This window comes from Xiphias gladius, chromosome 14 (genome assembly GCF_016859285.1).
Source record: "Xiphias gladius isolate SHS-SW01 ecotype Sanya breed wild chromosome 14, ASM1685928v1, whole genome shotgun sequence".
In the NCBI taxonomy this organism is placed as follows: Eukaryota; Metazoa; Chordata; class Actinopteri; order Istiophoriformes; family Xiphiidae; genus Xiphias; species Xiphias gladius.
Window position 1 is genome coordinate 22,424,299 of NC_053413.1, and position 19,904 is coordinate 22,444,202.

Below are 19,904 nucleotides of genomic sequence, written 5' to 3' on the forward strand. Positions count from 1 at the left end.
TATAACTACATGAATAGTTTTAATAAGATATCAAATCTAAATATTTTACTGCTCTTCAGCACTTTGACTTGCTGTTTGAATGTTTTACCTTCTTTTCAATATACATTATAGAATTATTTGATTATATAGGACAAATACATATACATGGGTACATATAATCACATTAAAGTACTTGCGCATGGCAGCCTGAAAACTATCACTTCCTAACCCCTTACACTTCGCTCAAGTAACACAGCTTCTGCTGCTACAACGAAACAACCCAAGACAACTTATTACATGAAAATGGATGCGGAAAGGTAACTCAAAGATGTGTCTTAGCGACTTCTTGGTAGGGACTGAAATGAATTCGTAAAAACACAAAGGAGCTAGACGAGAACATTGGTGCCATTCTCGCATCTGTGCGCTATGTACAGAGAGAGTCAGGAGGCAGTTAGCTTAGCTTAGTATAAAACCCGGGAATCACGGGGAAACATGTCGCCTGGCTAACTCCAAAGTTAAAAAATGCACATACCAACACCTCTAAAAACCACAAGTTGTGGTATAAGAGGGAGTTTGGTGCTCTTTCTGCAACCATGCCCTTCACCCAGAAATAGCTATAGCAGATATCTCCCTTTTAAAAGCACAGCTTGTCATTTTTAAACTTTTTTTTTTGTACTGAATAAACAAACAAGATGTAATGGGTTAGTTGGCAAACTTTAGATGGAGCCAGGATAGCTGGCGGGCTGACAGTTTGAGATCTGGACTCACTCAGTCTCACAAGTGGTCGCATCCTCAACAACACCGGGTCTCAGCACCTTATTTGTCAAAGCGTACCAGGTTAAATTTTCTCCCTTTGCTCCTGACCTGAATAGAAGGTCCCTTTAATAACCAGTTGTCACTTAATTCAATTGTAAATCCCTGGGCTGCAGCATCTGTGCACTACTGGCTGAGTTGTCGTCAGCTCCCGTCCAATCATCAGCGACCGTATGCGCTGTTTCTGAGCGGTTGCCAGGACACGATTATAAACACAACTGTATACACATTTTATCTACGTGATTTCATCTTCAGTTAACTTCCCTGGGCCCTTATCTAGCCCCGGGGGCCCATTTTCAAACTGTCATCAATCCTTTTAGCAATCATTTTATGCAAGAAATTTAAATCACAATGTGACAATAAAAAACTATTCAGTTTAATCAATTTTCTGTGATTATCTATTATGAAATGTAATTTACAAAAAAACACATTTTAATTATGGGACTTCCAGGGTCCTCGAGTGTGAAAATATCTGTTGATTCTCAAATGTTCAGCAACAAATGTGAGTTAATCACTAACTGTGTGTTTATTTTTTCTGTTTACAGCCTCAGCTGATGTACAGACAGTCAGGGAAGGTATGTTTAATCACATCCAATCTGCTCCATGTTTGAAACAGCTGGAATTGCTGATTATAACCATAGTAATAGCTCTATTGTGAGCTTTATCAAAGGGGGGGGGTGATTGTGTGGGTATTGTCTGGTTAGAAATCCCTCTCTCTGTACATTAGTCAGCCACATATATCATCTTGTTTCTTTGTTTTGGTTTCCTCAGGCAGCTTTCAGACAGGGACAGTACTGCACTGAGTGGAATCTGTTGTCAGGCGAGGTGAACCGGGAGGCAGCAGCAACCACATGATGTGCTCTCATTATGCAGAGACTTGGCCTCTCCACAAAAAGAGGGAGGGAGAGTACAATTACCAGAGAGATGAGAGAATATAATGTAGACAGTAGGATTAGTCGTCCGCAGTGTTTAGTGTGATGAGTGGCCGTACACAATGCCTGGAACAGTTTGCTGTGCAATGGATCAGGTCTGGCTGGAAGATTTAGGGAAACACAACTATTTCTATTCATAAAAACAAACATCCAAGAAATGAATGCTAATGTGTGACCTAAAAAAACAAACAAAATGAAAGAAAGGAATGCTAATTGTTGACCTAAAAGAAATTCAAATAAAGAAACAGAAGAATTATTTACTAATAAGTATCTATTAATATATCTTTTCATCACCTATAAGTGATTGACTGTATAGTTTGTCTATGAATGAGAAAATACAACATTTCATACAAATTCCATCAGTCAGTAATTTTGGAAAAAAAAAAGGCCTCAGAAAGTCTTGAATGTCAAACACTCCTAATGGACCCACTGCAGACTCTGCTGCCAACATCTTCTACAGGGACCCATATGAGGAAATTTTTGATTTAGAGCTGAACTGGAGACCACCTCCACAGTAAGTTATGTCTGTTATGGTAAAAGGCTAATAGTGAAACAACTTCTTCTTATAATACCTTCAGGGAAATTTGATAATTATGAGATTACACTACTGCTTATTATGAAAAACCTGAGGGGTGCCTTTGGCATGTTCTATGGGTTTTAATTTGAAGTCAGACTGAAATTAGAATTCATTTTTGCTAAGAAATCAGTATATATATATATAATATATACAGTATTTGGTTGAAACTGTACCAAATAAAAAAATAAAAAAATAAAAAAATCAGATTTTATTTAATATTCTGCACTGATAGCAGTTCTGATATTAGTGTTCTCCGGGGGGCGTGAAAATTTGGTTCAGACTCATCCTGTAGATATTGGTAATTTGACTGGTGCAACACCTTTGTGGCCAGCACTAAAAATGGTTGGTAATATGCATGTGAACCAAATGCAGTGTTTGGCAGTAAACAGGAGTAATGTGATTACTTTCTTCAGTAACAAGTAGCTCAGTAACTCAGTAACTATATCCCAGTAATGCGTCAGGGGGTCGGCTTTGTTCGCCATCTTGAGACTGATGGAAGGTTGATGTATGTTTGGTCCCTGTGTGTTCAGGAGACAGACTGGTTCTGGAAGTGAGGGGACAAGTGTCGTCGTATTTAAATTATGTGTTCTTGGCTGGTAGCTAATGGTAGCCATGGGTGCGCATCCCTTCAGGTTACACCTGGCGAGTTTTCTTTGGGGTCGGAGGGTGTGTAACTGTGCTCCTTAGGCGTGGATGCATGCAGTCGCTGAGGCTAAGTTAGCAGCTAGAAGGTCAGGAAAAGCTCTTCAAATTGTGGGGTTGCTTGTAAACCACAACGTCTAGTTTTCTATATCTATGTGTGTTAAATCCAAAAGATGTGACGTGTGGCTGTGGAGGATGTGGAGTTGGTTAAAGGCACCGTACAGGCACTGAGCTGACAGCTGAGTAACAAAAGTAAAGTAACGAGTAGTTAACCCCTTACTTTTGCTGCAGAGTAATTTATAAAGTATGCAATGTAATTGCTTTTTCAATAAGTAATGTGTATTGAGTAATTAATTAGAATTTTCAAGAAATTTGGCCAACACTGGCCGAAGTATCGTCAACTAAGAATCGATTCAAAAGTTAAAAAAAGGGACTAGCGGCAAATCTGGCGAATTTATGTCTTTCCTTTGAGGAGAATTATTTCTCGGTCAATGTGCTCTCGTTCATTATTGTGGCTGTCGCTGCTGGACTGACCATGTTCAATGAGTTGGGGAGTGCAGCAACAAGTTCCGTCCACCCATCAGCAGCCAGCTAGGAGCGCTAACGAGCTGTAAATGTGCTTTGATCGCTGATCTCCATCGTTTTTCAGGGTAACGACTTCCCCTTTGTTGAAGTTAAATTTAACTTGACTGTTTCAGTTTTTTTTTTTTTTTTTTTTCTCAAACTACAGTTTTTAGAGGGAGTTCATTCCAGTCTTTGGGTCCTCTCCATTCATGATACTTCAGTCTGCGCAGAAACCTTTTGAAACGAACAGCGCGTCCCCTAACAACTTCAGCTCTCGAACGTCAGTCATCTGCTGCCGTGGAAAACAACCACTCAGAGGCTTGTAGTTTCGATACTGTTGCCACAAATATGACATGTTTATGCCTTGCCAAATGATAAAGTATGCACAATAGCTGTCATCATAGCTCATGTTTCCCCACGAAAAAAAGTGAAGACACCTCAAATTTCAGTTAGACTTTAAAAATACAATTCACTGATGCAAAACAAAAATATTGTAATAATTAAATTCTTATAAGTCGAAATTTTAATTCGTCACATTTGGGGGACAAAACTTTTAGACAAACTTATACAACTAATTAAATATTTGTAGCTTGTCAAAGAACCTAAATGCCCTGACAGTGACCTCTAGATGCTGTGCAGCTTTGTATATCAAATACATCCAACCCTGGTGGTGTGACTCAAACCACTGAGCAGCCAGTGCTGCCACCCTTAGATCTCACATTAGTGGAGATAAAGACAGAAAGATAACAGCTCCAATGTGTGGTGTGGAACCCAGTTATTTGCATATTTGGCTTGTAGCAGGTGCAACTTGACTAGCTCTCTGTGTTTGTTGGACACACAGATAAGAACTTTAGTTGTATCTGCATCAGAGAATAACAGTGAATCTGCAGACTGTCTGGAAGCCAAAACAAAAACATCATGTGTTGTTATCATGTGTTCACAATACAAACGCAAATTGCCCCTTATGCTGTCATATGAAGTATCAGTGTAAATGATGCATTGATGGTGACACATACACATACGACGGGGAATTCATAGCGGGTAAGGTCTAGTGTAAATTCGGACTGAAGAAAACCTCAAAAGATTTGGTCAAAACTCGAGGAAAATCTAAAATATTCAAGAGTGTTAACAAGCAACTGAAAGTCTCCCTCTATTCTCCAGAACTCACCAGTGTGTTGATAGGCTTATCACTGAGACAAGGTACAGAACTGATTCCCAGCTCTGCATTTACATGGACCGGATAGAAAAACTTACCTGGTCCTCAAAGGACAAGGCCTGTCCGACGTCTCGAGGGAACCCATCTATGACGATACCATTAGCATCTGGGATCTTCATAATCTTCTGCTTAATCTCGGTTATGGTGGTCTCCTAGAAAGAAAAAAAAACAGCAACATGATTCATGATTATCATTACTTGATGCCTCAGTTTGTGTGTAAATGCTCGAAAAGCAATAAACAAGATTTGTACTGCTTGATAACAAACAATTACATCAATTGATCAATATAAATGACTCAACAATTAGCCAGATGCTTGGATTTCTGGCTTTCCAATCTCACATTTAACTCCACTTTGTTTGTGGGGGTGGGGTTCTCAGTGAGGAGACTGTGTCACAAGGTTTTTCAGCTACAAATTATATAGCAAAAAAAGTTTATGGTTTTAATGATTATTTGCTTTTCCAGCAAGAGCATGAAGGGGATTTGTTAATGTTGTTGCAATTCCCAGTGCAGATTCATCAAGGTTGTAAATTACTTAAATCGAATATTAATAATGAGTAGCCGATTCAGAGTCATAAATAAAGTGAAGGAAAACTATGACAGGACATTGGAGAAATACACAATATAATTTGTCTGTTTATCCAATTGTGCTTTAGTATCCCTGAATGCAGCAGAACGACTGTCTTGAGGGCACTTGCGGCCAGACAGTGCCAGCATCTTTCAGCATCGCTTACTTCCTCATGGCTGGAGGAGGCCAGCACGTTCGAATGTATTCATTCCGGGCAGCAAGCATCATATGATATGGCAGAGATAAATGAGAAATGCTCTGATCTAAAAATAACATCTGTGGCCGTGGCCAACGCTGACTAACGCAGACGTTTAATTTCCCCTCCAACCACAGAATGTGAGCAGCGGCCCGGCAGACTACGCAGAGATTAAACCTAATCTCAGTTCCATCGAACAGATTAACGTATGCGTGTGAAATAAAATGAGAAAAGCTAATCTAAGAAGAGCCCTCTGATCCCCTGCATGGCTTGATGTTTGAGCTCTCACAGGAATGCCAGGCATCAGACAATCTATCTACAACACTATACCAGCAATCGTACAGCGGACAAGCAGCTAGAGAGAATCATCATTAAAGTTCCATCCTAGACCTCTCCCTTGTTCACTCATTCGCTATTCCCTATACAATAGACACTCAGTAGCTTACTTGATATTGAGCAGTAAAATGAGATCTGGGACACTTAAGAATCATCGTCAATTTAGGTCGTCACCGGCAGGTATAGCGTTGTTCAATTGTATTGTGACACATTGAATCATGGAATTACTGCCAAAAGGTAGTGTACATTGTATTGACACTGCTTTCACACTCAGGGTTAGGGTTAGTTAAACAAAATGGCAGAAAGAAAGTATAGTGCACTATAAAGCCAATAAGGAGTGCTTTTTGGATTCATCGGTTCATTGTTTTGTCTATAACATGTCAAAAAATAATCAAAAATGCCTGTTAGAATTTCCCACAGCCCAGGGTGTCGTCTTCAAATGCCTTGTTTTGTCTGACCGACAGCCCAAAACGCAAAGAGATTCAGTGTGCTGTCATAGACAGCAAAAAATGCTTACATTTGGGAATCAGGAGCTACCAAATGTTTAGCATTTTTGCTGAAAAAATTACCAAACGATTATTCAGATATCAAAATAGCTGCAGATGAATCAACTAGTCAATTAATTGAATTGTTGCATTTGTCCACTTGCGTAAAAGTCGTGTCCCTTTTCCACGGTACATATCAATTCAAAACAGGTTTTACTTACTCGCCTGTTCCGAAGCTTTCGGTGGGACTGTAGATGTTCAAACTTTCTATTAAATGGTCAGTTCATCATAAAAAAAAAAACAAAACCTAAGTCTGCTGAATCTTAACATGAAGATTTTTCCACAGTCTGAGGATATAAAAGCAGAAGTGCTATCAGTCTTTAATTTTAGCCCAGACTGTCGAACTGCCAGGAGTCTTTTATGAGACCTTTGGGGTTTCTGAGAGAACATTAGTTCAGAAACATACTGAGTCACATGACCTGCAGCGAGTAACAGACAAACAGCAAGAGCTTGAAGAAATTGATTTGGTAGCTGGTTGGGAGTCAGTGAAGTGATGCTGTGTCCTCGCTACACAGATGAGTTACACAGTTACAGTGCTCCAGACTACAAGAGGAAATGCATGGATGACTTTTTTCCACGAGCGTTTGCTCTCTTGCCAAGAGTTAGATGGGAAGATGGATGCCACTCTCTAATCTGCCTGTTAAATACAAAGCTGGAGCCCACAGCTGGTTAGCTGTGATCTTGCTACCTGTTGCCAGTCTTTAAGCTAAGCTACGCTAACCATCTCCTGGCTGTAGCTTCATATTTAATGGAGACAGATATGACAGTGGTAGCAATCTTATCAAATTCTCCGCAAGAAGGTGAACAAGCGCATTTCTCCAAATGTCAAACTATTCCTTTGATTTGCTGTGAAAAACTTAACTCTCAAAGTAGACACCATAGTAAACAACTATGGCACCACTAAATGTGAATCAGTAATTTGTCCCTCAGCAAATTATAAAACAATATTCACACAAACCGGGCTATCATCAGGGCTCCTGTTTAAAGCTTCTAAGTAACAGCTGTATTTTGCTTCTCCCTCTCATCAGTACATACAGTCATTAAGAAACCAAATTCTAATCTGCTTTGCTAAACTAATCATGGCATGAAATTAAATGCCTAACAGCCACAAGTCACTTTATCGTGTCCAATGTGAATGCAGCTTGGCCTACTTTGCTGCTTATCTCACTGGTTCATGGTGAATGGCCAGAAGGGAGATGCAATGTCCTGCCAGACGTGCAATGAAGGGACGATAAATGGTGAGATAGGCATTCACTGAAGATAATTCATGAGGGGGCACGAGCTTCGAACGGCCAGTTACGAAGCAGGACGGGATGCGGCGTCCGTGTTAAAGCTTTGAACCTGGCTGCACCAACAATGCATCGTGGTCCCTGTGCTGGCATAAAGGCCCGTATTTGTAGGACGGTTGGTCCAAACCACCAGCCAAAGTAGCTTTAGTTACGTAGCTACTTTACTCATTAGTCTACACATGGCATTGTGTGACAGGGCGTGCTAGAAAACCAAGCACTGTACCAAAGCCAAAAGTGGCTCATAGAGACTCTTGTTTAAATGTATCTATGATCAGGAAGGACGAGTACAAGGATGTGGAAATATGAGATAAAAGTAAGGGACCATACCGGTGCTTCTACAACTTTAAGTCAATGAACTTCACATGAGCAGTGACAATTTTTAAAGCGTATAATAATTTTTTTAAATAAAATTATTCCATCTATGGTGTGTCTCAGAGGTGTGACCTTTTGTGCCCATTAACTGTTTCTGCCAAAAGTTGTCTTTCGGTGCCCTGTCTCTTTGAACTATTTGTTAAACCGGGCATCTTTATGAATTCGACATTTGTTTTGGCATGGATTGTTTTTGTTTTTGTTTTTTTGTTTGTTTCGTCTGAAGCACTTTTAAATAAAGTGCTATGCAAATAAAGTTTATTATTGTTGATGACAGTCCTGGTTTCTTTTCACTTTAACAGACTGAGAAAATGAACATTTAGGGAGCTGAAATTTGCTTTAGATATGCCACCCATCTTATCAAATCCATCACGGTAAACCTTTCATTATCTTTTTGAATTACCTCATGTTTTGTGTATAAACAGTTAGAAAACTATGTAATGGTCTTCCAACAGCCGACATTTGAGAGTTAGATAAAAAGGCTGCATTCGTGATTTACTTACTGTCAGGAAATTAAACCTGAAGGATAAATAATAAGCAAACACAGATGCTGTGAAAAACAATAATGTGAATTTCTTGGTCATTTCTTGCATTTCAAAGTTTGCAGTTTGGTGTCAAGTCATTGTCTCGCATCTTGCATCAAACACATATTTGTGGTAAAATATCCTTAACTCCAAGTTCATCTACTAGCTTTTTCCAGAACTCTTGACCGTACCCTAGCGCCCCCTTCACCTTACTTAACTTCCTTAGGTGTCATCGCGTCACTTAAGCCGGGATTTTCGTATATGAACCTTTGTGATGACACCGGAGTCATCTCCATGCTCTGGAGAAGTCTGTATAGTACAGTTAAATGCCCCAGAAAGAGCTAGTAAGTGGATAATGAGTTTAGAGTCTGTTACCACTGATTATGTCTTATATCCAACTGCATCACCATGTGCTGGCAATCTTTTTTTGACCAAAAACATTAAGGAAGTGAAACGGTCTCGGCAAGTCTCTGCAAGTTGCTTTTCTAACGCTTTCATCCAGCGCGCTTTACAGTTTGCCTCCTATTCACCCATCCAGTCACACGCTGATGGCAGGGAGCCACCATGTAAGGGGCTGACCTGACCATCGGGAGCAATTTGCTTTCTTGCCCCAAGGACACTTCCACGTGTGGACAGGAGGAGCTGGGGATCAAACCACCAACGCTGCGATTAGTGGTTGACCCGCTCTTCTTCCTGAGCAAAAAACATGGTTTGCCATAGAAAATACTTGGCGTCAGTGCATAGAATATATCATTTGTAGATAATGGGCTTAAACATAATTTTTTTAATGATGATAATTGTTATTGTTCGGTCATTCGTTTGTTCCTGGATATGTACAATTACAATTTTTAGTCAAGGAAACTATCTGGATTTCATACACATTGAACTGAGAAGTGTAACGCTTCCACATGTGTTGTCTTTACAGTGTTTGAAAGAGTTGAGCACAAACAACCACCGGTGGTCTGTGCCCATTTACTTCCCAAGCAGATTCATTATCTTGCGACGAAGGACGATGCTAATAAGACGGAGCAGAACCCCTCACTCCATCACGCTTGTGCTATGGATGCTGTTAATTGGTCCCTTTTTACATGCACGCTGGGATATTGGCCGGCGAGTGACTGGACACACTCGGTGCTGATCCCTCTTCTCATATTCTCCCCGTTTCTCACACACACACACACACACACACACACACACACACACACACACACACACACACACACACACACACACACACACACACACACAAACACCCCCTTCCCCCTGTCCTTCTCTGTTTCTCTGCTACCTGTGGTGCCAGCTCTCCGTTGGTGATGATTTTAGCGATCAGGCTCCACTTTCTGTTGCTGGTGGCGTTGTGGATCATCTTCTTCCTTAGCAGCTCGCCCACGGACATGTACTGGAAGCCGTAGCGCTCGGCAATCTTCAGGCTCTGCGTTCCTTTGCCACTGCCAGGGCCACCTAGGCACAGAGGGAGAGCTGTTGATGTTTTGGGAGAGATTTTGTGTGCGTGTGAATGTGTCTATGTGCGTTATGCGCGTGGGTGTGTTAGTGTAGGCGCATGTGTGTATTAGTGAGAGAAACGCAGACTATGTGAGACTTTGTGTGTGTGTGTGTGTGTGTGTGTGTGTGTGTGTGTGTGTGCATGACTATGCTTGTATTCACATGTGAGAGTCTGTGTGTGTCTCTGTGTGACTGTGTGTTACTGCTTATGTGCGTTTTGCAAATGTGTGCGGGGAATGAGAGAAACAGGAATGTTTCTACATTTGATAAAAAATCCTCTTTTTTCTCTACATTTCAGCAGGAAAAAGGCTGTGGAGCGGAGTGAAGGAAAGAGAAGCTCTTACAGCTGCTTAATGCAGCGTAGTTTGGTAAATATTAATATGAATAGTCTAGATGTCATGTTAGTGCTTGTTTTAACATCTTACCATCTTGGTGCAACAGAATTAACATGAACCATAATTCCTCCAAAAGTAAAAAATTAAAAAGATCAGAGCATAGAAAGTTCATATTTTGGAATTAAATTGACCACAGGAAATCCATTTATTAGCAATAATATCTTAATGGCGCAAGATGGGCTTGCTATGTGATCCGTCAGTTTGTGAAAGGCCTGTACAAATGCCTGTAAAAGCCATCTGACAACCCGAATGCTGCTTCGCCGATAGACAACTGCATTCCATTCCAGGATTTCAGAGATGCTACTGTTACCATAGAAATGTCAACCGCTCCAAAATTGCTCCTGGTTGACAGCCAGGCCAAAGTGAAGTGAAATTAGTCAGAGAACAAGCTGTGTCATTGGTAATTTATACCATCATGGTGTTACCGTCAGATATTACTTAGGGAAGAGGAGAAGAGCCTGTACCCAAGTGAAGAAAATCATTACAAATCGGTGATTGGCAATATATTATTTGGTTGAATTTAAAATTGGATAGCCCAATTCTGACAGCCAAGTTTCAGCGAAGTGACTGTAATTTGTCCCTAAGTGCTGAGTTCCAAGTAATGCTTGTAATTGTGAAAAGAAGTATCCTGCAGGTATGCAGTGTCTGGTTTACACTTGGGATTAATAATATGGATTTACAGTTAGAGTTAAGGCCTCAGCATGTTTTGAACAGCGTGCTTGCCCGACTGTCGAACAGCGTCTGAAAACCAATTTTCGATGACGGTATCGAGCGGTAGGGGGGTCTTACAGTGTTTGTTACTTTCTGAAACAGACGATTCCATCAATCACGCCCGCTTTACGCAGCGATTGGCTGGATGTGCAGAGGTGTGAAAGTAGGCAGGGATTGAACTCCCTTCACAATTTCTTGTTTCAGTCTTCACACAACTATTTCTGTCACTTTTCGCGCTCACAAATTACTTCAACGCCATGAAAATTGTGTCCCCCTCCTCTCTATGAAGGCAGGTTTTTTTCGCCCGCCTTCGAGTTTTGCCATTTATTACAGGTATAAACACTTCTGCTTTAAGACGTGGTCAGAACACTTGTACAGCCTGGTTTGTCTGAAACGGCTTTTAGAGTCGGGCTAATGTCAGGTTCATGGTTGTGTGGTCTGTGGAAAACCGCAGAAACTGCAGCTGTGCAGCTGTGCTGATTATCTACTTTACGTCGCCTGAGAGCATAAGACTGTCCATATTAAGTGTAAGAATCTAATATTATTGCTGAAAATGATGAAAAGGGAATTGTCACATTGCACAATGCTGTTTGTGTATCACATCTTTCCTCTTTATAAAGTTAAAAGAGAGGATTGTTACCAAGCCCTTGTCCGCATTAAGCTTATCTTACCAAGGGAAGGAACAGGTAGCCTGGCTCTGTCCGAAGGAAAAACACTGGCTTTAGACCTGTCGGTGGATTTTGTTTCCTTTGGACAGAGGCTAGCTGCTTCCCAATGTTTACAGTCTTAACGCTAAGCTAAGATAACCGTCTCCCGGGTTTACCTTCATATGTAATGCGTGAGAGGTATCAATCTTCTCATCCAACTCTTGCCAAAAGAGCTACGTGAACAAGTACATTTCTTAAAATGTTAAACTACTCCTTTAAAATATACACACACTCCAGCACGCTGACCCTTTATTTAAGATTGTTATCATAATCATTTCCTACAAGGTGAGGTTCAAAGCTGAGATTTGAATTTAAATGTTATCTTTATACATGAGGGAAATGGATGGGACACATTTTTAATGGCAGACATTTTGACTTGACAAGAAAAGTATAAGTGCAACTAATAACACTAGCGATTGCTCAGTTGCATGTAAGTGTTCCAGTGAGCCAGCAGGCACAATAACGGTACCCTCGAACTAGCACACCCAAATGGAATGCAGCCATTAATATTCATGTTAATTACATCTGTATTTTCTGTGATTATAATTTTGTAAACTGTCTGACATGAAAAAGGCCCATAGGCTTAATTAAATTTTCCAGTCATGTTGTAAAAAAAAAAAGGCAAAGTGAAAGTTTTGTAGAAGAGCGAAGGGGTCGGGGGAATAAGAGAGACCTGATCTTACACTGTAGTGTTTTGAAATGTCCGACACACGCGTGTCTTTGTCAGTCTCTCTCTCTCTCTGAACCTGACAGACAAAGCATTTGCCATGATCCTCAAAAGGGATGACAGCTGCTGCCATCCTGTTTTCCCTTTAAAATAGGGCACAATGTGCTCACAAAGACAAGATAGGAAGTGGCTTTGTCCGGCGAGGACAAATGACTATCATCCACATTATAGACAGCGTGAACATCCCAGGTACACACCAGAAGCAAAACATGCTGTAGCAGAAGGCTGTCAGAAGGTTTTTAGATGCTTTTTACCAGACACTGAAGTCTTTGTCTTGGTCATTTAAAACCTTGAATAAACTATTTTAAAGAGGGTTTATAAATAGCAGCCTTTTTCGGTCCAGCTCAACCAGTGTCATTGCTCTTATTGTGCAGCTGCCGTGCTTAATTTACAAGATTAATGAATGTATTTGACAGGTTAATGCAGGCCCATCAAGGAAATCAGATTAGGAGAGCGTGAGTGTCTAACACAGTGAGTGACATGCAACAAGATCTCCCCCACTGATACTATCAGAGATAGGTGGGGCTACGTAAGAAATACCAGGAAAAACGCACTGCTAGTTTACACACACACACACACACACACACACGCGCGCGCGCGCTCGCGCTGCCTGAGTCTTAGATTCCCTTCCAGGGCATGTCTGTTTAAATCATCAGTAAGGCAAATATAAACTTATATTTTGTATGTTTGTAGACTTTTCATATACATGGCTAACACTCATTGATAGCAATAAAGAGACACTGGGTACTAGTTTTGCTATCTTTACACATAAAAGCAGCTTTACTTCTGTTTCTTATCTAATGGAAAACATGACTCGAGAAATCTACATGAGTGCTTCAAATCAGAAACATCAGTTGAAGGAACAGGTCACTCATTCTTGTGCAAGGGCCTATGTATTTATAGTTTTGATCTTTGTGTTTTGACTGTTGTGCGGGTCCTTTACCGATGACGAGGATGACTTTGGGTCGTGGTCTTGATGGATCGAACACCTCGTACTCCTCGATGAGCTCCGCGGTCTCCGACAGGTCTGAGTCGCTCTCGATGGAGAACTGGCTGATGGGCGGGAGGCGGTCATACCGTCTGTAGGGAAAATTGGGACTGTCGGGCAGCACTGTCACAAACACACACACATACACACACACAGACCCACACACGCACAAACACACAGGCAAACATGGAAAAAAAGGTATAAATGAGAACGAATTGTGCCGTAATTTCATGCCGTCGGTCTCTTTATAGGTGCAGCTGTTACATTATTTCAAAAGCTTCCAATCCCATTTCAGAACAAAACCCCCAAAAAGTCATGACTGTTTTAACGGTCGGACAGTATATGTGACATAACTTCGTTAATGGGATGAATTCAAACAGAGATGGTGCATTCAGTTTGCCAACTATTCAGCTGTCTCTCATGATCTAAGTATCGATTATAGGAAGATTCACCAAAGATAGAGATCATCACTGCATGCTATTCCAGGGCAGCAGAACTGCTATAATTTACATTTGGTGCCAATAATATCTCTCTACGCTAGATTATAAGTCTCTCTACAGCACTGAGGATGGTGATGGTATTGATCATACCAATTTAGCAATGACAATACTGTACGTGCACTAGAGATGGAAAATGAGGTTATGTTGAATCTGCAGAGAGCAGAGGAGCTATTTTATGCAAATGATTTAGAAAAACACACAAATCGCTCATTAAGATGAAAACTATTTAGAAACACGGACAGAAGTTTGCAAATTACAACTAATGCTTCGCCACCTGACTGAATCTAAAGGTTTACTTTTTCCCCTATTCCCATTTCTAAAACTTAAATAAGCCAATCAGGCCAAAAGGAAAAGGAATTTAGGAAGCAAAAGCAGCATTTCCTTCCAGCAACGATTTAAAAAAAATAGGAGATCTGAGCTTCGGCTATCAGCTGAGATGGGAATCACAGCACATGGAAATCTCTAACACTAATTAGGCCGCAGTTCCCACTAGCTATAAACGCTGCAGCTGGCAAGGTTTACAGGCGTCTTTCCCACGATATTACGAGAAACAAGACAAATATGAATCTCTAAAAGCAGGAGCCTGTCCTAAATGTGTCTTGAATCATCTTTCTGACTGCAAAGTTTTCTGTTTTATATATATTATCTCTTCATACCGTATCTGTGCAGTTGCATGGTGTGAGTGATATGCCTATAAACAAAGTTTTACTTAAACACACACACACAACGCTATTCTATTTTAATCTCACGGTCAGCTCCAGTGTACATTGCTGCTGTGCCTCACATGCATCATCAAACAAAGAAGAGAATATTTGAATTTAAAGTAGAAGTAGCAAAACAATGGTAAATGGGCTGCAGTTATATAGCGCTCTTCTAGTGTTATCGACCACTCAAAGCGCCTTGCACGACATGCCACATTCACCCATTCGCGCACACATTCATACACTGCATTCACACACAACTCACATTTACTGATGGCACAGCCATCAGGGCAATTTGGGGTTCAGTATCTTGCCCAAGGAGATACTGAATGGAAAATGTCAATGCAAATGGAAAATGTCATTAGCATACGAGAGCCTTAGTTGAGAAATTTGCTTTGCAAATTTGAACCAAGTTTTGCATCTGCAGTACTTCCAGTATCAGCCAGACCTGCTGGAAACCACACCCAGAATCAATAAGTGATGAATGGAGTGCTTTGTGGTATCCCTACTCAGATTAATAATTAATTTCACACATTCATCCGTCTTTCACTGTGTAGTAACAGTCAACTAAATTCACAGGTCAGGAAATGCAGCACGGGCATGTTCAAGGCGGGGATCTGCAGACTGGATTCTGTCTTTGAACGTGTTGATTTCAACGGTTTGGAAGCCGAGGGGGGTTTACCTCCAACATTTGTAGCTGGTGTTTTGGACACGGCGGGTTTGTGGGTATTCTGGTGTCCCAACAAATGCTTCTGGCACTGTTTTGGAAACTAAGTCCATCTGAGAGAAGTGGTGCACACAGCTGCCCCCCAACACTGTGGCAGGAGAAAAAAGCCTCCCATCTCATCTCGCTCTAAACCTCTTCTAGTTCTTCCAAGAGTAGCGCAACAGTTATAACAATGCATCTATAACGGGGCTCACGAGGGTGTAGTACAAATGTCAACGCCCTTTTCCTGTCCAGATTCTGAGCTAGTTTGGTCCTCTTTGTGTAGGAGAGAAAGGTTCCATCTTTCACATACAACAAACTAAAGCCAGAAATCTTCCATAACTTAAATGATTAATCAGCTGTTACAAGAAATAATGTTGATGAAATTTCTGTCTACCAACTAACTGATGAACTGACTATTTTTCAGCTCTGATGTGTTTTACTATACTGTACGATGAGCCCTCACTGCTCACCATTTCTGAAGAGGGACCTGCGTGACTGTCCCCCGTTGAGAGGAGGAAGAGACTTCTTCTCCTGGCCCACAAAGGTATCCCATCGCACCTTGTCTGGTCCCCCGAGCTCCCTGACTTTCTTCAGACAGCCCTCCAAGTAGTCGATGGGGTCATCGGGCCGGTAGTACATCAGACCTGTCAGGAGGCTCTGGAGAAAACAAAGGGGGTGAAAGTGATGAGCCACGGAGGGAGAGTAAGTGTGAGGGAGATGTTTTTTTTCTAGCATCACTACATCTTTGTAATGATGTGTTGTTCTGTGACAGAGACGCGGAGGAGAACAAGCCCGCCTTAATGAGGTGAAGTTTTGAAGTGCAGATCTGGTTGCCTTGGCTTGGCTCCACCAAGGGAACAAAACATCTCGTTTTATTAGAAGCCCATGAAATTGGACTCAGCCTGGCAAATATACACAGAACCCCGATGGCCTGTTGTTATTGCCGAGGAGGAAAGCCAGTGACTGTGATGAATGTGAGAACGAGCTCCGTGCCAACATACGAGTCAAGTGTGTGTTTGTGTTACATTTGTCCCCTTGACCCTGAATGTTTTGAAACAATACCTTCCCCTGGGACCTCATCTCCACCCTCCTCGCTAGCAACTCCCACCGCCGGCAGCATGAATCCAGAGAGCTTCTCCCAGCTTCAAAACGCCCCGATGTGCTTATTTAGTTGATTGATATAGGATTCACTTTTATATGAGCAGCAGTATCAAGCAGTAAAATGACACTGCAGTTATGATGATAATGTGTCACTTCACCGCTCAATGTAATTGGAACTGGCTGTAAATAAACAAGCAGTTATTGCTTGCACACATTAGCCTCACCGCACTCAGAACTGAGTCTCATTAACTGGCTGAGCCAAATTACTGTCTCCTCAGGAGAAACAATATTATATTTCATTATCATATTCCTGTAAGTTTTCATACTGTCTCTGTCTATGCTGGTTAAAAGTGAGTGCTGTGCTGGCCTTATTGTACCTTACAGCATTACCTTGGATGGTGTAACATGTTGACACGAATACTTTCATGTCTTTTCAGCCACAAATGTCATATTATTAATATTCCCCGAGTTGTGAGTCATACTATCATATTTTTTTGCTGCAGTAATTCTAAAATGTATTGTAGACTTTTAATATTCTTGTTTGTACCCTGTCACAGTACTTAGACTAATTGTCCTTCTTCATGGTGAAAGAATGCAGTTTCCAGCGGAGTCCATAGGCTGCTTCATGTCAAAATAAAAGCCAATTATGTAAAGAAGGAGAGGAAGGTCTGTTTGGTTTCATCGTCGTTACAGTTAGGCTATAAAAACACAATTTTAGAAAGCAGGTTGTAAAATTATGAACCACCGGGGTTTCTCTTCGTATTTAAACCACTATTTATTCAAGAAATATGCAGTCAGACAGACTCGCGTGGTATCCGCAGCCCAACCATAACAAGATGTACTACCTATCATAAAGAGATCTTCACCCTGACTCTGACATGCATCCTGCAATGCATCGATGTAAAAACGTGCAAAAAAAAAAAAAAAAATCACACTGTCAAATCCGCACGTACTGTCCGCTCTTATCATCCCCACAACGCGCACATCATCTCTCACCTCAAATAGTTGAGGTATCTCCTGGCGTGCGAGATACTCCTTGGCATCGTTGGTATTCATCTCCAGTCGGGTGTCCTCTGAAATCACAAATTGTCCGGAGCGTTTGTTTTTTTTGTTTTTTTTTCCCCCCCTCCTCCAGATGTCTCAGTAATCTTTGGTTAACAACCGAGCTCCAGACAGATTTTCCCCTCAGCGCATTTTGCCTCGTGTGTGGACTTTACAACTGGATTCCTGCAGGGAATGCCACCGCGCAACCCTCCTCGCTGATGCGGATGCGTGGCTCGTCCGTCCTCCCCTCCTACGGTGCTCTGCTTCCAGCACTCACCTTGCGTGTGTGTGTGTGTGTGTGTGTGTGTGTCTGTGTGTGTGTTTCTGAGCCCTGACGTTGACACAGAGGTTGCGCGCTGTGTGTGCCAAAATACGCACGCACCGCCTCCACTTGGCGTTTTTCACTCGTTCGCCTTCAGCATGGAAACGGATTTAACATGACTAACTGTAAAAGGGATACAGTGGTTGAAAGTAACTAAGTAGACTGCATTTACTCAAGTACTGTACTTTTACTGTACTTGAGTATTTCCATTTAATGCTACTTTATTCTTCTACTCTACTGTTATTCAGAGGGAAATATATTTTACTTCTTACTCCACTACATATATCTGAGAGCTGGAGTTACTTGTTAATTTTTACATTAAAATTTTACATATAAAACCTACAATCATTTTATCCATTATAATGTTTTTTTTTTGGATTAAACTGCCCCACAGTATATTATTGAATTACTGAATCAATAATATTGATCTCATGATAAAATAATATAACACTGATAGTATTGAGTGTTTTATGTATATTTTGTTGCTAAGCTTCTCCCTAAAATTGTTTTTATTTCAATCCTTTAACTTGTAGTGGAGTGTTTTTATGTCAGAGTATTGCTAGTTTACACTCAAGTAAATGGTCTGAATACTTCCACCACTGGATGGATAAATATAACTTAACTTGATCTTCCTATAGGTGCTTGCAAAGACTGGGCCAACAGAAAGTTATTTAATTTTGGTTATATCCACTATCAGGAAAACAGACCTGTGCAGAGGTGCACCTCAACCATTTTGACACGATGAAAAAATGTTAACGCCTGGTCCACTTATTTTGTGTTTCCAGAAATTTCAACTGCATCTCATGACCTTCCTCAGAGTATTGTATTCCTGTTTTTTTTTTTTTTTTGTCAAGTTGTTATTTCCAAGTTTAAACTGAACCTTTCAGCTCACAATTTTTAGACTAGTTAGCGTAAAGATTTAAACCACTGTGACCTAAATCTTTAAATCTCAATTTGTCTTTAAATGAAGACATTCAGTTCAGCTAGCTTTATGCATGTGTTCTCTTAACTTACGTAACAATGTACATCTTTAGTTTTGGGTTATACACAGCTCAGCAAAGGGTGAATTCCACTGGTCACTCAATCAAGGCTTTTTTAGGGAACCCAGGAATAGGCCAAATTGATTTCCTGGTTTGTCTCATAGGATTCGATCCTTATAGGCCAGTAATCCTTTTGACAACTGGAAAGATGACTTTGGGTCTCCTTGTCGGTTATATCAAAAAAACAATCATACCATACTATATATTAAATTAGTTCAGCAGCACGAGTGTGTTAAAAAGTGATGATCATCCTATCTGAATAAAATTTCATGCATGACCAAGAATCAGTCACCGCTGAGGACAAAACAGCCTGAGAGTAAAATGCTAATTTATGGATTGCAAATGGAATAATGATTAGATTTATGCAACTTAGAGCTGTTTTGTTGGTGCACCATCCTTGCCTTTTCATTTTCTAATGTGATGCATTTGCAGGACAGACATTACTGTGATTAGCTCTGTGCAGGAAAAGAGAGTGATGCTGCAGGTCAAAAAGCAGGAGAGGTAGGAGATGTCGCAGCATTAAAGTGGTTGGCAGACCTGTAAAGGCGCCCTGCTGTGTGTCAAAACTGATTTGGATGCTGCTTTTCCAGCAGACCTTCTGCTTGCTGTGCTGTAATGTTACATTAGAATTGCACGAAGGATATGTTTTTTTCATAGTTTCATCTTACCACAGGGCTCCCAGACACTTAGACTACTTCAGCAGGGACATGACATGCATTTTGACATCTGCTGCCTGTGATATCCATGTCACTTCTCATTACTAAGGTCCTTACCAATTAGCATTTGAATATGAAGCTGTCAGCACCATTTCATGTCTAATATGTATTTTTTTTCGCTCATCAGTGTTTCAGCCATATCTGACCAATTGATGTTTTACTAAATTAGACACGCAGTCAACTGTGTACTGT

At 40.9% G+C, this 19,904-nt stretch overlaps 1 protein-coding gene across 1 annotated transcript in view; it reads right to left on the reverse strand.

The window, feature by feature from the left end:
* ak5 (adenylate kinase 5) overlaps positions 1 to 17,911 on the reverse strand; it is an 81,607-nt gene extending 63,696 nt beyond the window's left edge. Inside the window, exons 1-5 of the mRNA XM_040144708.1 lie at positions 17,587 to 17,911; positions 15,960 to 16,146; positions 13,535 to 13,702; positions 9,837 to 10,009; positions 4,762 to 4,875 (exon numbers count right to left, since the gene is read on the reverse strand). Coding sequence (XP_040000642.1) covers positions 4,762 to 4,875; positions 9,837 to 10,009; positions 13,535 to 13,702; positions 15,960 to 16,146; positions 17,587 to 17,646 — 702 coding nt within the window. The 5' untranslated portion in view covers positions 17,647 to 17,911. The remainder of the gene's footprint in view (positions 1 to 4,761; positions 4,876 to 9,836; positions 10,010 to 13,534; positions 13,703 to 15,959; positions 16,147 to 17,586) is intronic.
* Positions 17,912 to 19,904: the final 1,993 nt, after the last annotated feature.